Source organism: Brienomyrus brachyistius, chromosome 1 (assembly GCF_023856365.1).
Source record: "Brienomyrus brachyistius isolate T26 chromosome 1, BBRACH_0.4, whole genome shotgun sequence".
Classification (NCBI taxonomy): Eukaryota; Metazoa; Chordata; class Actinopteri; order Osteoglossiformes; family Mormyridae; genus Brienomyrus; species Brienomyrus brachyistius.
In genome coordinates this window covers 3,067,142-3,087,071 of record NC_064533.1, presented here as the reverse complement: position 1 = coordinate 3,087,071, position 19,930 = coordinate 3,067,142, and the positions used below count along the sequence as shown (strand labels likewise).

The 19,930-nt window shown below is 54.6% G+C and overlaps 1 protein-coding gene across 2 annotated transcripts in view; it reads left to right on the top strand.

Annotated features, from left to right (window-relative positions):
- The window catches only part of reln (reelin), a 97,853-nt gene that overhangs the window by 21,115 nt on the left and 56,808 nt on the right, over positions 1–19,930 (top strand). For both annotated transcript variants that reach the window (XM_049019581.1, XM_049019573.1), the window contains exon 3: positions 13,630–13,765. In XM_049019581.1, coding sequence (XP_048875538.1) covers positions 13,630–13,765 — 136 coding nt within the window. The remainder of the gene's footprint in view (positions 1–13,629; positions 13,766–19,930) is intronic.

Here is a 19,930-nt window from a genome sequence, read left to right as displayed (position 1 = left end):
GGCCCCCCCCCCGTTTCCCTCTGCGGGGGGATTCCCCACGTAATGCACTACCCTGTGACTCTGCAGAGAGCCTGGCGTATCAGACGGCCCCCGGGGAGCCCCTCGTGGGCGTGCGGCCTGCCTGAACATCGTACGCAGTGCCCGCTCTCGCCGGGGGTGCGGACGGCGGCGGCGTCCCGTTCCGTGTTTCCTGCGCCAGCGCAGTTAGACGGAAAACCGCTCCTGTTTATAGCTGGCAGACTCTGCAGCCCGGGAAGATCTCCAGCTCTTTTGGAGCCACGGCGCGTGGAATTCCGTCATCACTGCCTTTGCTCGGATGCCTGGAGCGGCCCGTTTGCGGTGAGCTCGTGTCTTTTAACTCTGACCATCCGAATCTGGATCTTCAGTACCTAGGTGTGACCCCACGCCGACCCGACAGGTCCCTTCCGCTTCCGGACCGCCTCGGACACCCCGTCCCACAGTGATCAGATATTCAGGTCACTTTTTGTTATTTTACACTCCGCCTTAGTTACCCACGATTCCCTTGTGTCTCACTGTATCACTGAAATTTTATGAAAATTGAAATCTTTTTTTTCCCCTGCAAGTCAGACATGCATGATTCTCCAACCCATTAATTTCTCTGTTCCCTTGTGCTTGTTAAGCCGTTTCCCTCCATAAACAGGCCTGGCTGTCAGCTTGAGGACCACCTGAAATAGTTCACCACACTGCACTTCATTTGTGGGGAACATCTTCTGTTGTCACTTCTGCTCGGAGGCTTTCTGGATTTTCGAAATGACACGACCTATCTCTGGATCTCTGCCTCGCATTCTGTGTTGGGGGGTTCTCGGAAGCGATCCCCCCCGACACCGAACCGACAGGGAGCAGGGGGCTGGGGGCCGAGGCGAGAGTGTGTGACTCCCCTCATCCTGCGCGTTGTCGAGCCTGACTGCAGCAGAGAGCTGCAGAGAGCCCCCCATTCCCAAATCCTCAGCCAGGGTGGAGTATATCACTAATGACCTTTTCCTCTGTCGATTTAAAAAAATATGAACATATCAGATGGCCCTTGGGGCTTGATGAAGAGGAGCAGAAGTTGCTGGCATATGGGAAGCCACCCGCTCCTTAATAGGGGGTTTTGTGTTGGGGACCCTTCCTGAACACACATTCGTGTTTGACGTTCAACGGCGTAGGAGCAAGTTTGATTTTCATAATTTAAATACAAGTTGTAGTCGTATTTTTATACCATTCTTATTTTCTCCCAAATCTCATGGTATTTCTCATAGTTCTTCCCTTCAAAACACGACATCCATGAGCCCTCCGGGCCTGCGGTGGCAGTCTGCAGGGCTATGTGTATGGCTTGATGTGCAGGGCTATGTGCACCTCGTGATGTGCAGGGCTATGTGCACCTCGTGATGTGCAGGGCTATGTGCACCTCGTAATGTGCAGGGCTATGTGCACCTCGTAATGTGCAGGGCTATGTGCACCTCGTAATGTGCAGGGCTATGTGCACCTCGTGATGTGCAGGGCTATGTGCACCTCGTGATGTGCAGGGCTATGTGTATGGCTTGATGTGCAGGGCTATGTGTATGGCTTGATGTGTAGGGTTATGTGTATGGCTTGATGTGCAGGGCTATGTGCACCTCGTGATGTGTAGGGCTATGTGTATGGCTTGATGTGCAGGGCTATGTGCACCTCGTGATGTGCAGGGCTATGTGCACCTCGTGATGTGCAGGGCTATGTGCACCTCGTGATGTGCAGGGCTATGTGTATGGCTTGATGTGCAGGGCTATGTGTATGGCTTGATGTGCAGGGCTATGTGTATGGCTTGATGTGCAGGGCTATGTGCACCTCGTGATGTGCAGGGCTATGTGTATGGCTTGATGTGCAGGGCTATGTGCACCTTGTGATGTGCAGGGCTATGTGTATGGCTTGATGTGCAGGGCTATATGCACCTCGTGATGTGCAGGGCTATGTGCACCTCGTGATGTGCAGGGCTATGTGTATGGCTTGATGTGCAGGGCTATGTGCACCTCGTGATGTGCAGGGCTATGTGCACCTCGTGATGTGCAGGGCAGTCACAATGAGTAAATACACCACCAGCGGGTGGGTGGACGGCCGGGGGGGCTTCCTCAGCCGTGCTTCAGGGGAGCCTCGAAATGAGGCAATGTTCCAGAAATATGCGAACCAGAGGCCTGTGGTGGGGGGGGGGCAACTTCCCAAAAAATAACCGAGGAGCACTTAGACTGGGCGCCGGCTGGGGTGGCGGCGGCGGATAAGAGTGCCGCGGTAATTAACGCAGCGGGAAACGGGCGTCCAATTAGCTGCCGGCGTCGGGCTCGGAACATAGGCGTGTCCCATGGTCTCAGCAGACGGGGGCTGTGGAACCATATTAAACAGTCGGGGGAATAAAAGAGAGCTGCTACTGGGAGACGGGGGAACGAGGAGATGCGAGTTTGGGGCGGGAGCCGACCGGGAATGCAGAGAAGTGTGTGTGTCAGTCTGTGTGTGAGTGTATCTGTCTGTGCTTGTGTGTCTTTATGTGCTTGTCTCTGTCTGTAAGTGTGTCTGTCTGTAAGTGTGTCTGTGTGTCTCTGTGTGTGTGTGAGCTGGGGGGCTATTCGCTGAGGGCTAGGCCGTTGGGGATCATCCTGGAAACACTAACCCAAAAGCAGCAGGAGATGCGGGAGTCCTCGGACGGAAGGCAGCGGTGCTTGGGGGCTCTTTCCCGGGGGCTGTTTCCCGGGGGCCGGTGCCCAGTGGCTGGTCCCCCCAGGTCCTCTCTCGTTTGCAGGTCCCTTATCCTTCCTCCATCCCTGTTTTCCTTCACATTGCTTGGATGCTTCCTCAGAGGTGCAGTAAGAATGCAGACCCCGCTGATGTCTCTCAGCTAACAGGTAGCAATAGATGCTGGTTTGTGTCGGGAGATACGGACACCAGGGAGACGGCGATGGGGGGTTTGTGGAGTACATGTGTCACACACATCAGTGGCACCGTTACCCCAGCAGTGGGGGAATAGGGAACCCGGACCCCTGTGGACACGGATCGGCAGGAATGTCATGTCATCCGGAAACACGGTGCCCTGACAGAGAGACCTCTGCCGTGTTCAGGGTGGGGATGTGGGAGAGCGTTTCCACTGATGGAGGGGGTGAAGGAGGCTTTGTCACATTAATGGGGGCCTTAACAGGGGTGGGGGGGGCAGAGGAAGGAAAACAGGCAAGGGTTTTGAGAGGTTATGTTGGCAGGAGGGGGGCCGGTGTGTGGGTCAGTGGGGTGGGACACACTGCCTGTCAGGAGGTTGCCAGTTCAAAACCCAGGGTGAGCAGAGCGATGTTACTGTTTGGTTCCAGGGACTCAAAAATATACATCGCTTTGGATAAAGGTGTCTGCTAAGTGCAGCATAATGTGGGGGGGTCTTTACTGGGAAAGAGGTAGGAGCAGGATGGAACATGACTGAGTCAGTGACGAATCGGCCCGTCCAGTGACGCTCGGTCATCCTGCCCCTAGTCGCCCCTCTTTTCGTATGTTTAATGAAGTATCTTTATTAGGGATAGAGCCACTAAATGCTGGGCACTCCGTCCACACGCCAGCCGCAGGGTCTTAATGCCCCTCTGCTGGTCCGCTTGGTGCCGTTGATTTCGCCATCATCTGTAACCCTCTCCGGCAGTGTGTGCTTGCCCATGCTTGTGCTTACTCATACACACACACGCTTTTTTTGGACTGGGTAGATCGGGGGAGGAGGGGGGCTTCCTGTTGACTTAGTAATTGACCCCTTTTCTCTCCAAAATCAGGTGAAACTTTCAAAGAACGTGCGTGATGTGTTTCTGATTGAAGTGCAAGTTACTCCCATCAGGTGGCATAGTAGTTAAAGATGCCTGTATTATCAATGGTTTAGGGCTTCACTGTAAGCTGAGTGTTTGAATTACAGTGAAATATCTAGCTGTTTAAATGAGGAAACATGGTAAACCATCTCACAACTATTTCTGTAAACATAAATAAGGAGTAGAGGGGAGTCAGAATCCATTTTTCCGGGGAGAGGAGGCTGTGAGGAGGAAAAGAGATGGAGAGATGAAAAGGGACTTAAGGAAATAAATAAAGGTGTGAGTGACAGTTCAAGAGAGAAATGGAGAGATAGATGTGTGTGCAGAGATGGAGGCAGTGTGTGCTCTTCCCACCAGTGAGACTTCATACGCATTGCAGCTTTGATCTGCGTGGCTCCTGCGTCTGCTTCAGCCTTTTAATGGCTCGCCTGCATACGCCCGCACACACACACAAGCCCCACACACGCACAAGCACACACAGATCTGGACAAACGCCCACACACACAAGCCTGCAGCCACACACGCCTGCACACACGCCTGCACACACGCACACATGATCACAGCCAGCTCAGCTCACACGCGGGCAGGCGGCACTATAGAAACCGGGTTTGCTGGGTCCTGGACGGCTGGCAGCCCCCAGATTAACCGCCTCTTCCTCTCTGATCGCCACCGTGTCGCCCCGTGTTGGCGCCCAGTGGCCAGCACAGATTGCCGAGTGTTGACTCAGGCTCCGGCACACGGCAGCTTGCCCCACCCCACCACCACCCCCAAAGCCCCAGGACCCAAACAGGTGGCTGGGCATTTGTCTGCTCTCGTGGTCCAGCAGGCCAGCCGGGCCGCGTTTCATCGGCCCCGGGGCATGGGCCTCCCTTCGGGCTCGTCCCGCCGTGCCACGCAGCCCCCCTCCGCCGTGACGGCCCCCATCTCACCCACGCACCGGCCCGCAACGCTCCGTCCTTCCACTCGGCATCTTGCCACATGTGGGTGCATGTTCAGGTCCGCAGGGAGGCAGGAGACACCTTACTGGGGAGTGTGGCCAGCCAGATTGGGGGTGTAAGGAGAGGGGGAGGCCTGTAGCAGGAGGAGAAAGAGAGAGGGGGAGGGGAGAAAGAGAGTGGGAGGGATATCAAGAGAAGGAGAGAGGGAAAAGCGGAGGAGGAGAGAGGGGGCGATAGCGAGAGATGGTGAGGGGGAGAGGAGAGAGGGAGATAGAAGGGGGGATGGAGAGACTGGGGAAAAGAGAGAGAGAGGGAGGGTTACCGAAGAAAGAGAGGGCGAGAGAGAGGGAGGGGGGAAGGAGTTATTTGAGGAAAGAGTGTGCTGTGCTGCGCGGTCCAGCTGAATCCATGGGGTGTCAGTGCGTTCTGCTCCTGTGACTTCGCCTTGCAGGCGGAAACCGCCGCTCCGATCTACGGCTTTGACGGCGCACCGCGGCGTTGGCTGTGTCCTCTAGGGCGGGGGCAGCGAGCGTAGCGATTAACACCCCCCCACCCGCCGCCATCCCAGCTGCCACGGCGGTTATTTCTGTGTCTTCGGCTCGACTCTCCTCCATTTCGGTCTCCTCGCGCCCCTGCCGCTGTGACCTGGGAGAGACCTTGGGTCAGACGACTCTTGCCGGCCCCAGTAGGCACCGGGTCCCTCTGTGCCTGGGGAGGCAAAATGGGAAGAAGTCAAACTGCATCCATAAATCAAAAAGTCACATGATTAGCTGGGAGTCGCGGCAGATTAAAAGGCATATTAGCCCACCGTTGCCAGTGGAGGTATATGGACTCCTGTGGAGGCGTATGGACTCCTGTGCCCTGTGCTTTCATGCAGGGGACTAGGTGGTGGGTTTAATGGTGGCAGGATCTGTCCTGAGAGACAGGGATAAAGGGGGGCCTTACTTTTTTACCCCAATCCACACTGCCCTGCCTGTCATTGGTGAGATGACAGTTTTCCTTGTCCTGTGACAGGAATGTAGCCTTTACCCAGCTGGTCATGTGGCCATGGGCTTTCAGACTCTTCCAGATCCTTCTGTCCTATCGCTCATTTGCTCTTCAGTCATCTTGCTATCTAGATGCCTGTGGTTTTCGGAGTCACCGACAGGTCACTGATATCCAGCAGACTCGTTTTGAAGACCTATTGACCTCTGTATTCGCAGGTCATGATAAGTTCTGAGAGAGAAGCACCCTGTGCCATTGGCCGACTGTTGGTACGTCCTGAGAAGCGCGCTGTGCCATTGGCTGGCAGTTGGTATATCCTGATAAGCGTTTTGTGCCATTGGCTGGCTGTTAGTACATCCTGAGAAGCGCTCTGTGCCATTGGCCGGCTGTTGGTACGTTCTGAGAAGCACTCTCTGCCATTGGCCGGCTGTTGGTACGTTCTGAGAAGCACTCTCTGCCATTGGCTGGCTGTTGGTACGTTCTGAGAAGCACTCTGTGGCATTGGCCAACTGTTGGTATGTTCTGAGGAGCGCTCTGTGCCATTGGCCGACTGTTGGTATGTTCTGAGAAGCACTCTGTGCCATTGGCCGACTGTTGGTACGTTCTGAGAAGCACTTTCTGCCATTGGCCGACTGTTGGTACTTTCTGATAAGCACTCTGTGCCATTGGCCGGCTGTTGGTACATCCTGATAAGCGCTCTGTGCCATTGGCCGACTGTTGGTATGTTCTGCGAAGCACTCTGTGCCATTGGCCGACTGTTGGTACGTTCTGAGAAGCACTCTGTGCTATTGGCCGACTGTTGGTATGTTCTGAGAAGCACTCTGTGCCATTGGCCGACTGTTGGTACTTTCTGAGAAGCACTCTGTGCCATTGGCCGACTGTTGGTACGTTCTAGAAGCACCCTGTGCAGTTGGCCAGCTTTTGGTTTCCTGAACCCCACTCAGTCAAGTTGATCATATTGTGGCTTCTGCCTCCCTCCCCATAAAAAAGCCACAGGCTCACTGCAGCCCAGAGTAAGCAAAACTACAGCTTGCTGCAGGAGTGTATACCGGGGGGGCGGAGCATTGGCCTCAAATAAAAGCTGATTGACTGATCCTCTGTCACTCACTGATTTAAACTATATCATTGGCTGTTGATAAGGTTGGCCTCTCCGAATGAATGATAGCCCCTAATCTAATGCCCCCCCCACTATAAAGGAATCCTAGAATAGCCCTGGCATTGCCTCCTCTCTGTTTTCCCAGCAATCTGGCCTGCGGGGTTGTGGATGATGGATGTGATAGATGAATAAGGGCATTCTTGGTTTGGGGTGCCGGTTTCCTTGTCCGCAGGAAGCATGCACACGCACACGCACGCAGACAATAACAACAGGTGCCTTTTAACTCCATCGTCCTGCCCACTCTCTCGCTCCCCTTTCCCGGGATGGTTCCTGCTGCGCTGGTTGCCCTGGTCCCCGGTCACACCACACAGGCACTGGCAGCCCTCTCCATGGGCATCACCACGCAGATTCCTCCTGGCACAGCAACAGAGGCCTCCCAGCGTCGCCACGGCGATGCCTCTCTGTTGTCATGGCGAGGTGATTGACGGGTGCTGCGACCGCTCTTTGGACGGCGGGTCTCCCAAAACAAGTGGGCCGGGAGACGGGCGGGTGTTCACTCCGGGGCAGATGGGTCAGTTTGCTGCTGACACCTCGCTTCCCTTCTGGAAACTTTTCAACAACATCAATCTACAGCTGGCCTGTTAGATTTAGTGTTTTTTTTAGCTCATTCTGTGGGCCAAAGCGGTTTCCAGTTTTGTGTTTATACAGACTGATGGCTTCCTGGATGGCAGAGTGGCCCTTTGGGCAGGACTGTAGCCTCACTCCTCCGAGGTTGAGCGTTCGTGCCCCTGTGTGGCGTCTGCATGTTCTCCCCATGTTTGTGTGGGTTGCTGTCGGCGGCCCAGCGTCCTCCTGTAAAGCATGTGCTTAGGCTGACTGACATGTGTTAATTTCCCACGGTGTGTTGTTGTGTTTTTGTGTGTGTACTGCAGCTGACTGTCTGGTGTCCCTTCTCTGGTGTCCCTTGTCTGGTTTCCCTAGCTTACAGTGACCCTGTACTGTCTAACCATTAAGGAAGTGTATATATTGTATTTCACCAGGGTATGAAGGTAATTGCACAGTGAATTCCGGTTTGTGTTTGCGGAATTTAAAGGGGTTAGGGTTACTCTTGACCCTTGTTGTTTTGATGTTTTTCTTGCTCAGTGCTGATTAAAATCTACAGGCTCTGGTATTATTCCCCCCCCCCATATGAATCACCCCCGTTGTGCTGTGGAGTTCGGGGGTGATTAACATGCGTGCCACATTGTCCTGATGAGGGCCCTGTCAGAGCACTGGGGTGTGACGGACAACCCCCAGCCCCCACCAGCGTGACTCCCCCATCCCCACCCCCGCCACTCGTTTCAGGCCCCGCTGGCTAGTTTGGTTCGGTTCCCAGTTCCCACCAGGAGCAGTCAGATCCCATCATTTCCAGAAGGTTCTTGTGGGGACAGGGGGTCAAGGGTACAGTGGTGTTGCCACGCACGACCCCGCTTGTCCATCTGTGGCTCAAACTCTGCCCTCTATGGCGAGCATGCGGGCGCCGCCCCCACAGCGGTCTGCGGTGACACACAGGCCGCGAGTCAGGCCGCGAGTCAGGCCGCTTGGACCGCACAAGTAAAGGCCAAATGCGACAATGCAGTGATGGAGGCAGGCCGCCTCCTGCCGTAAACGAACATGCCATTGCCACGTCCTTTCCAGAGATACGGAAAACAGGGCCCCCCCCGACAACACTCCCTGGGCTACTCAGTACGGCATTATGCAGAGCCAAGGACACTGAAAGCTCTAGACTACCCTCTCCCCCAGTGCTGCTAAGGATACTTGGGCCGCTGGAGTATTTAGGTTAGTAACTTCGGTTACTAACTTCGGACTTTGGTTAGTATCACTAACGAACTACAGGTAGCTCTCAACATACGTAAAATTGATTTCTGTAAATCCAAACTGTCTCAGTTACACAGGGTTTGTGTAATCACTAATACGAAATGCCGAGATATTCACCTCTGAGGAAATTTACATTTCACATTTTCATTTATTTAATATTTATTCTTTAGTATGTATTCCAAATATATTTTTGGCTTTTATTTTTTCCTCTAAGATATTTTGAATGATAAATTTGATTCATATAAAATGTGACTTCCATAATGGTAGGAGCCTGATAGCATGTATGCCGTGCATAACGCTGGTGTAGATGGCTGTATCCTAGGCGCCCGATAGCATGTGTGCGGTACATAATGCTGGTGTAGATGGCTGTTTCCTAGGCGCCCGATAGCACGTGTGCGGTACATAATGCTGGTGTAGATAGCTGTATCCTAGGCGCCCGATAGCACGTGTGCGGTACATAACGCTGGTGTAGATAGCTGTTTCCTAGGCGCCCGATAGCACGTGTGCGGTACATAATGCTGGTGTAGATAGCTGTATCCTAGGCGCCCGATAGCACGTGTGCGGTACATAACGCTGGTGTAGATAGCTGTTTCCTAGGCGCCCGATAGCACGTGTGCGGTACATAACGTTGGTGTAGATAGCTGTATCCTAGGCGCCCCATAGCACGTGTGCGGTACATAACGCTGGTGTAGATAGCTGTATCCTAGGCACCCGATAGCACGTGTGCGGTACATAACGCTGGTGTAGATAGCTGTCTCCTAGGCGCCCGATAGCACGTGTGTGGTACATAACGCTGGTGTAGATAGCCGCATCCTAGGCGCCCGATAGCACGTGTGCGGTACATAACGCTGGTGTAGATAGCCGCATCCTAGGCGCCCGATAGCACGTGTGCGGTACATAACGCTGGTGTAGATAGCTGTCTCCTAGACGCCTGATAGCACGTGTGCGGTACATAACGCTGGTGTAGATAGCCGCATCCTAGGCGCCCGATAGCACGTGTGCGGTACATAACGCTGGTGTAGATAGCCGCATCCTAGGCGCCCGATAGCACGTGTGCGGTACATAACGCTGGTGTAGATAGCTGTTTCCTAGGCGCCCGATAGCACGTGTGCGGTACATAACGCTGGTGTAGATGGCTGTATCCTAGATGCCCGATAGCACGTGTGCGGTCCATAACGCTGGTGTAGATAGCTGTATCCTAGACGCCCGATAGCATGTGTGCGGTACATAACGCTGGTGTAGATAGCTGTATCCTAGACGCCCGATAGCACGTGTGCGGTACATAACGCTGGTATAGATGGCTGTTTCCTAGGCGCCCGATAGTACGTGTGCGGTACATAGCGCTGGTGTAGATAGCTGTATCCTAGGCGCCCGATAGCACGTGTGCGGTACATAACGCTGGTGTAAGTGGCCTGCCATTGGATGCAGTGAGCCTTCCCAAAGGTTTAGCTCACTGGATGATCTAACGCCGTATGGTGTGGGGCCGGGAGGTAGAGATGGAGATGGGCTGTGCTGGTATGAGCGGGCGCAACCCCAGGCCCATCTGTCATGCTAAGGAGAGCAGACCCCGTCCCTTGGACGCTTCCTCTGGAAGATCTGCCCGGGAGAATGGTGGGACAGCCTAAATGTATGAAGGTGTTTACAGGATGTAGGGCTGGGAGGGGTGGTCTGTCTGCCTGCACTCCCAGCATCTGACCGCCTGGTACGCCCCCTACCGTGGCAGCATGGGCATTGCACTGAGCATTGCACTGAGCATCAGTTTTGGCGAGACTGTGTGTAATGGACAAAGGGTGGGGAGATGAGCCACAGCAGTGAGGCTGAGCAGCCACTCACATGGGGGCGCTGTTGAGACCCTCTTTGCTACCTGCCACCCCCAGCCTTTCCCAGGCACCCCTGTTATTTATCACCCGTAGTTTACAGCCACTTACGTGCTCGGCCAGACCATAATCACGGCTAATAGAAAACCAGTTCGCAGCCGACGCCTTGGTGTCCGTGTGAATTACCCTGGGGCCCCTCCCCTCCCCACCCCTGCCCCTCCCATACTTCTTTCTTCACCCACTCCTTCCCGCCTGCCATTGAGAGCTTTGGCATTCTCAGGGATTGCCCCTGAGAGCATCTCCGTGGGAGTGAGGAGGTCTCCATCGCGTGTCATTAATCACATGGGACAGCTGACAATTGGCCGATCTCCATATGAAATGGGGGATGGGGGTTCCGGGAACGTCCAGGAGGGGGAACATTTCAGGTTTGTATTTGCTGCCGCCGCTTTGGCTCGCCGATGGCGTCTGTGTCTGACATAAACATGGCCGATGCCGTGTGGGCCACAGATGAGCCTGCAAACACCAGCGATGGTGGACCCCCCACCCCATTCCACCAGGGGTCGGTGGGCTCTGTGGTCTGTTCATTCTCTAGCCTGTAATGTCGCTCTTTCATATCTCAAATTGATGAAATATCTTGTCTTAGGATGTAAATCACATTGAGGTTAATGTTGTTGTCTCTTCTTGAATATGAGAGCAACCTTCCAGACCTGAAAGCTTGACCTACACCTCATGAGAGATCCAAGTGGCTTTTCTTCCTCAACAGCGGTTCTCTCTACGCAGCCTTCTTATTGGCTCTCGCTCTCCTTGTCTCCCTGTCCCAGTGGGGCCTGACTTGTGCTCTTGGAATTCCCTGGCGGCTCCTTGCTGCACCCGTTGGTGCCACCCCTCTGTACAGATGCCTCGCACAGAGTCGCCTTGGCGACGAGGATCTGGCAGTGGCCTGAGATGCCTCAAACGCCTGTCGAGCTGTCTGCTCCGCCGTGGCCTGGGTGTCTGTTTCATAGATCCGAGTAGATTGCTAGCTCCGGTGCCCGAGGAGGAACATGGGCTTCTCCAGATTGCACAGGAATGGGTTCAGGATGCATCAGCAGGGCTTAGCATCCGGTTGTTACCTGAATGCACCGTAAATGCATAGCGGGGCAGTGCGGCAGAATTGGCCCTTAATTGGCCCTTAATTGGCCCTGTAATGACCATGCAGATATGAATATACATGAGGGCCACTCTCCACCGTGCAGGATGGACGTTTTACGAGTCCCTTATTGAATGGGCTGACTGTGACCCATTTTGTGTGTGTGCTGTGTGCATGTGTGCTGTGTCTGAGAGTGTGTGCATGCTCTATGTGTGTGTGTGTGTGTGTGTGTGTGTGCACGTGTGTGTGTACCTGCGTACTGTGTGTACACATGCATGAGTGTGTGTGCATGTGTGCTGTGTGTGTGAGTATGTGCATGCTCTATGTGTGTGTGTGTGTGTGTGTGTGTGCACGTGTGTGTGTACCTGCGTACTGTGTGTGCACAATGCATGAGTGTGTGTGCATGTGTGCTGTGTGTGTGAGTATGTGCATGCTCTATGTGTGTGTGTGCATGTGTGTGCCTGCGTACTGTGTGTGCACATGCTTGAGTGTGTGTGCATGTGTCTGCATGCTGCATGCGTGCTGTGTGCATGCGCGTGTTCATATGAGTGCTGCACGCGCGTGAATGTGTGTATGCAAATGTGCTGTGCGTGCAAGTGGGATGTGATGGGCCGTCTGGTCACCTTTCATGTATGAATTATGGGCGAATTGCGGAAGTCCATCTGCAGTCAAGCTGGGGGGGGGCGTTTATCTGCACCCTCCATAGCCGGACGGATTTATCCTGGGGGATGAACAAAGGGGAAACCTCTCCTGAGGATGTGACACCCAGCTTTGGGTAAAGATTGGAGCAGAACTCTTATCATGCATTAACGTGCACACAGATGTACTTTCACACACACACACACACACACACTCACACACACACACACCACACACACACACACACACACACACACACACAGGCTGCTCGTTAGCACCAGAAGCACAGAGGCCATGCAGCTATTACATAATCACACCCCATTCATCACCTCCCTGCCCCCACGGCCATCTACCACAGCACCTCTAAGAGCCCCAGCACTCTTAACGTGTTCATATTAAAACAAATATGACCACGAGGTGACAGGCCATTAAAAAATCAGCAGCTATCTAACATCCTTTAGGATCCATATTCTCCCCAGGACTTTCTACTGAACGTTATGGACTGAGCGAACTCCACGACAGTGTGATGTGAGGTGTCGCTCTCATGTACTTTTCATTCTATGTGGAGTTTTCCTCTTTTCCTTTGAAGCTCAGTATCTATTCCTTTACTGTATCTCCCGTTCTGAAGTCTGGAATTTTCTGTGCATCAGTGATCCAGCGTAACTTTTGCGTTTCTTTAAGCTGAACTTGTTGCCCATTTTTGAAGCCACATGTTTCACTGGAATGTTTTCCTCGAGGGCACAGTTGAATGACACACTGGAGAATGACACATTAGGGTATACCATATTGGGAATGACATGTAGGAAATGGCACACTTGGGAATTACATGCTTGGGAACGACACACTGGGAATGACATTCTGGGAATTATATGCTGGGAATAACAGTGGGAATGACATACTTGGGAACAACATGCTGTGAATGACAGTGGGGAATGACACTCTGGGAATGAAACTCGGAATGGTGCACTTTGGAATGACACTGGGAATGGTGCACTTGGGAATGACACTCTGGGAATGGTGCACTTGGGAATGACACACTGGGAACAGCACTCTGGGAATGGTGCACTTGGGAATGACATACTGGGAACAGCACTCTGGGAATGTTGCACTTGGGAATGACACACTGGGAACAGCACTCTGGGAATGGTGCACTTAGGAATGACACACTGGGAACAGCACTCTGGGAATGGTGCACTTAGGAATGACATACTGGGAACAGCACTCTGGGAATGTTGCACTTGGGAATGACACACTGGGAACAGCACTCTGGGAATGGTGCACTTAGGAATGACACACTGGGAACAGCACTCTGGGAATGGTGCACTTGGGAATGACACACTGAGAATGACGTGCTTCTTCCCCGCCCATCTTGTAGGGGTGGTCCCGGAGCACCAGTTCGGCACCCAGTTTGTGTGCAGCGTGGTGGCATCCCATGTTAGCCACACTCCCTCCACCAGCTTTAGCTTCATGTGGATTGCCCCCCCGCCGGGTACCGGCTGCGTCAACTTCCTGTAAGTGCCACCGCCTGCCCACCTCCTTACATGTCTGTGAGTGCACATGTCCGTGAGTGCGTGTGCACACGTCTATGAGTGCATGTGTCTGTGAGTGTGCATGTCCATGAGTGTCTGTGAGTACGTGCGTCGATGTGTGTGAGTGTGCGTGTCTGTGGGTGTGTCTGACTGTGAGCCTGTATGAGTGCGTGTGTCTGTGGGTGTGTCTGACTGTGAGCATGTATGAGTGCGTGTGTCTGTGGGTGTGTCTGACTGTGAGCATGTATGAGTGCGTGTGTCTGTGAGTGTGCATGTCCATGAGTGTCTGTGAGTGCGTGCGTCCATGTGTGTGAGTGTGCGTGTCTGTGGGTGTGTCTAACTGTGAGCATGTATGAGTGCGTGTGTCTGTGAGTGTGCATGTCCGTGAGTGTCTGTGAGTGCGTGCGTCCATGTGTGTGAGTGCGCGTGTCTGTGGGTGTGTCTGACTGTGAGCATGTATGAGTGCGTGTGTCTGTGGGTGTGTCTGACTGTGAGCATGTATGAGTGCGTGTGTCTGTGAATGTGAGAACCTTACTCCTTGTCTCGAATATGCAGTGCTGTGAGAGCATGGCTGTTGAAGGCTGGGCTTCTCTGCTCCTTTGTCTTCTGACAGGCCTGAACAGTCTCTGTGTAGCTTCATTTGCTAATCCACTTGTCTGAGCTGCTTGCTAGGTTACATCTCTGCTATCTGCCTTTCACTCGCTCTTCCTCTCTTCTTCCCTCACTCTTTTTTCACTCCTTTTTTTCTTTCTACATTCTTTCCTTTTTCTCCCTTTTCTCTTGTCCTCTCTTCCTTGCCCTCTTCCTGTTTTACTCTTTCACTTTCTTTTCTGTCTGAAGCAGTCTCTTTCTCCAGCTCTCCCTCTCCTGCTCATTTTCCATCCCTCTCTCTTTTTCTCTCCATCTTTTTTTTCTCTCTTTCCATCTATTCCTCCCCAACTCTGATTTACAGCCACATGGCAACAATCTGTCAAAATGCAATTCGGGGGGGGGGGGGGGGGGGGGTTTCAATAAACCAGGCAGCTGAAAGTCAAAGTCACTCGGACTGGCCAGACGGTACGAATACTCCAGCCTGGGCCTGACCGGCTTCTGACAGGCAGCACATGGTGGGCAGAGCATCACTCTAACAGACCACCAGAGGACAGAGGATGGGCACGACCTTTCTGTAATGGCCACTTACTGTGTCGTGCGGTCCAGCAGGCTTTTCAATATCCAATTTTTTTGTCATTAGAGGGACAAGTACTGTTAGCCATTGTGTCCTAAAGGGGCATCTATGCCAGGGACGGCGGTGACCTGCTCAGGCAGGGGAGCCTCTTTCGCTAACGCAGTGAGGGCGGTGAGCTGTGACCCCTCCATACGCCCCAGCTCTGCCCGTCCCTTCTGCAGGTGTCGGCGATGGACTCCGCTCCAGGCACTCCTCCAAATCAGAGCCTCAGTCCAGTCTGGGCCGACCGAGGCCTGGGTGTGAACGTAAGTTAGAGTCCAGCACAGCGTGTAGGCTTGCTGTGCTTAGCAGCAGGCGAGCTCCAGGCTTTCAAGGGAGGCATACATGGGGCTCCAGCTTGTCTTGTTCCTCAACCATGGACTGCCCTTTCTATGGTTTGCTGGTCTCTGCCTGACCTAGCTGAGAGCCCACCCTCCCCTAGGCCCACTGACTCCACCCGCTGGCCATCCCTCCTCCTAAGGTGCCTTTGACCTCCTGTGTCCACCATATAAATAATATGGTATCAGCAGATATCACAGTGTCTTTACACAGCGTTTCTAATCACACCTCTGCTGGTCGTGAATCCCAGTTTCCTGCCTTACAGAATGGGCAAGAATGGAAGTTACACCCCTCAAATCCCCTTCCTGTGTAGTGACAGGCCAGCCAGACACCGCATTCAGTGATGGAGTAGATTGGCACTCTCCGAAATCCACAGTGATCCAGACATTTGTCTTCCTGCGCCGTCTGTATGTCTGATCCATGCCCTCGCAGAAGGCAGTGGCTGTTACCAATGTGGAAATGGCTGTGTGCAACTCCGAGCCTTTGGCCGCTTCTCGTTTCAGCATCTGCCTGAGCTGCTCCATGCATGATGTGGTACCTCGGCCTCAATAGCTCTCCTCAAAGTCACTTTTAGGTGGGTTTTATGGTCCCAAGTAGATCCGGCTGATTAAAGTGCAGGGAGGCGTAGCAAAATTATGTGTGTGGGTGGAGAAGATGGACCTGAGGATATCTGACTCGGATAACTTCCGTACTTTTTATGCCGAAACTTTTAACCATTAATTCGGGCTTGTTGCCCTCTAAGTCCCTTGACTGACAGACCCAACAGGATGCTGAATCTGAACCTGGTTCCAGCACAGATCAAGTGTGGTTGTGATTTATTGTAGTTAGCCTTGTGACCTGCTGGGGACAGTGTTGAGTTTATGGTTTATGACAGTCAGAGTGGCAGGTGCTGCTGGCTGAATGGAAAACCTGTTTGTCCTGCAATCCCGGGGAGTCTGGTACTGCCCAGGTGACTCAACTAGGCCTCTGCGTAATCAAACCCAGTGTTTTCGTCCGTGAGAAGGGTGCCCCTGCTGACACCCTTCATGCCTCTCTGGCCTCTCACAGGAACCTGGGGCTTGATGTGTTTCTGCTTCATTTAGGCCCATAGCCTGCAGACACTCGTGAGAGTCTCTGTATATATGTGTGTGTGTGTGTGTGTGTGTGTGTGTGTGTGTGTATGCGTGAATGAATGCAGAAACATATTTCACTTCCTTATTTTCTCTCGCTGGTTCCCACTGTGCCCCCCTGGCACACACCACCTTAATTACAGCTTGCTTGTGCGTGTTTGTATGTCCCTAAGGGCTCCTGGGGGAGGTAGAGGAGGGGTGGCACGAGGTAGCACGCATGGGGGGTGCAACCTGCAGCTTCGCTACCCCAACCTCCACGCAGACGCGCCTGCCGATCGGGGACAAGCACGAAGATTCAATTAGCCAGCGAACGGCGGAGACATTCATTTCGTTACTCCGTAATTGAAAACGGAACGCCGCTATGGCTATAATTACCGCCGCCACAGATCTCAGCACCATCTGCTCGCAGCAGAGCCCACGCAAGCGACGGCGAGGCCCCAGGGGAGTCTGCAGGGGGTGCTGTTTCACACAGGCATCAAGCTCTGACTCAAGGAGAGTCCCAGGAGATGGGGATGCGCTGGGATCGGACGGGGATGCGCTGGGATCGGACGGGGATGCGCTGGGATAGGACGGGGACGCGCTGGGATAGGACGGGGACGCGCTGGGATAGGACGGGGACGCGCTGGGATCGGACGGGGACGCGCTGGGATAGGACGGGGACGCGCTGGGATAGGACGGGGACGCGCTGGGATAGGACGGGGACGCGCTGGGATAGGACGGGGACGCGCTGGGATAGGACGGGGACGCGCTGGGATCGGACGGGGACGCGCTGGGATAGGACGGGGACGCGCTGGGATAGGACGGGGACGCGCTGGGATAGGACGGGGACGCGCTGGGATCGGACGGGGACGCGCTGGGATCGGACGGGGACGCGCTGGGATAGGACGGGGACGCGCTGGGATAGGACGGGGACGCGCTGGGATAGGACGGGGACGCGCTGGGATAGGACGGGGACGCGCTGGGATAGGACGGGGACGCGCTGGGATAGGACGGGGACGCGCTGGGATAGGACGGGGACGCGCTGGAATAGGACGGGGACGCGCTGGGATTAGACGGGGACGCGCTGGGATAGGACGGGGACGCGCTGGGATTAGACGGGGACGCGCTGGGATAGGACGGGGACGCGCTGGAATAGGACGGGGACGCGCTGGGATAGGACGGGGACGCGCTGGGATTAGACGGGGACGCGCTGGAATAGGACGGGGACGCGCTGGGATAGGACGGGGACGCGCTGGGATAGGACGGGGACGCGCTGGGATTAGACGGGGACGCGCTGGAATAGGACGGGGACGCGCTGGGATAGGACGGGGACGCGCTGGGATAGGACGGGGACGCGCTGGGATTAGACGGGGACGCGCTGGAATAGGACGGGGACGCGCTGGGATAGGACGGGGACGCGCTGGGATTAGACGGGGACGCGCTGGAATAGGACGGGGACGCGCTGGGATTGGACGGGGACGCGCTGGGATAGGACGGGGACGCGCTGGGATAGGACGGGGACGCGCTGGGATAGGACGGGGACGCGCTGGGATAGGACGGGGACGTGCTGGGATTGGACGGGGACGCGCTGGGATAGGACGGGGACGCGCTGGGATAGGACGGGGACGCGCTGGGATAGGACGGGGGCGCGCTGGGATAGGACGGGGACGCGCTGGGATTGGACGGGGACGCGCTGGGATAGGACGGGGACGCGCTGGGATAGGACGGGGACGCGCTGGGATAGGACGGGGACGCGCTGGGATAGGACGGGGACGCGCTGGGATAGGACGGGGACGCGCTGGGATAGGACGGGGACGCGCTGGGATAGGACGGGGGCGCGCTGGGATAGGACGGGGACGCGCTGGGATTGGACGGGGACGCGCTGGGATAGGACGGGGACGCGCTGGGATAGGACGGGGACGCGCTGGGATCGGACGGGGAAGCGCTGGGATAGGACGGGGGCGCGCTGGGATAGGACGGGGAAGCGCTGGGATAGGACGGGGAAGCGCTGGGATAGGACGGGGAAGCGCTGGGATAGGACGGGGAAGCGCTGGGATAGGACGGGGACGCGCTGGGATAGGACGGGGAAGCGCTGGGATAGGACGGGGAAGCGCTGGGATAGGACGGGGACGCGCTGGGATAGGACGGGGAAGCGCTGGGATAGGACGGGGAAGCGCTGGGATAGGACGGGGACGCGCTGGGATAGGACGGGGGCGCGCTGGGATAGGACGGGGAAGCGCTGGGATCGGACGGGGAAGCGCTGGGATAGGACGGGGAAGCGCTGGGATAGGACGGGGAAGCGCTGGGATAGGACGGGGACGCGCTGGGATAGGACGGGGAAGCGCTGGGATAGGACGGGGACGCGCTGGGATAGGACGGGGACGCGCTGGGATAGGACGGGGAAGCGCTGGGATAGGACGGGGAAGCGCTGGGATAGGACGGGGGCGCGCTGGGATAGGACGGGGAAGCGCTGGGATCGGACGGGGATGCGCTGGGATTGGATGGTGAATTCACACAGGCTTTCAAGGATAAGGGCTTATTGATTTTTTTTTTTTACTCTATGCTTTCCTATATATTTTGTGTAGATAATTAAGGTTAATTATCTTGTGCAAGGACACTAAAGCAGCTCCCTTCCTCCTGTTTGACCTTGCAACCATCTGGACATAAGTTGCTTCTTAACTAGAATGGATTCCGCCAGTTGATGTTTTGCACAGACACATTCCGCTTACTGATCATTCTTAATTGCTGCCTAATTCATGGAATGTTTAACATCTCCCAAAATTGATTTTTTTTTCTTTTACAGCAAAATTTGACCTCAGAAGTTCTTGTCTCACAAAAAAAAAAAAAGTTTGAGTGGCACATGGACTTTGCAAAGTAATAAAACAAAAAGCGGGTCCTCTTTAAATATTTATCTCACGGGAAGTTTGAAACTGAAAGAAAATAATACGAAATGAAAACAATATTTTTCCGCCAGATCTCATAAAGTGCTTCTCCTGGTTTTCCACTCTGTCTCTCTCTCTCTCTCGGCGATTCTGATTAATCATTGGACCACTGGCTTCTCCTCTATCTTCTTGTTTCTGTGTTAAAGGGGGTGGGTGAGTTATTGAAACCTGCTGCTCTGCTTTCCGAAACAGCAGCTCTGTCGCTTTCGGTTCCTTTAGCGGCTGTTTAGTGTCTGGAATCCGAATCTGGCTGCTGGGGAGCCGCATGCCGCATGCCGCACGCGCTCAGGGGCTGAGAGCGGGAGGATGCCTCTCTCCCCTGCTCAGATTTCCGCACGGTGACCCTGAGTCTTGGCGGTGGCTGTGTTGTTCTCTGTCTTTTATGGCTGTGTTACAGAGATATACACACGTTTCTTCCAGTTTAAGGCATACTTTGATTTGATCATTTGTCCATGGGCTTGCAGACTCCCCTCTGATAGCAATTTAAATTTTTGTGGAACAGTTTTATGGTAGGCATCAATAGCTTGACACACTTATGGATTTCAGGGCCACCCCCCCCACACACACACACACA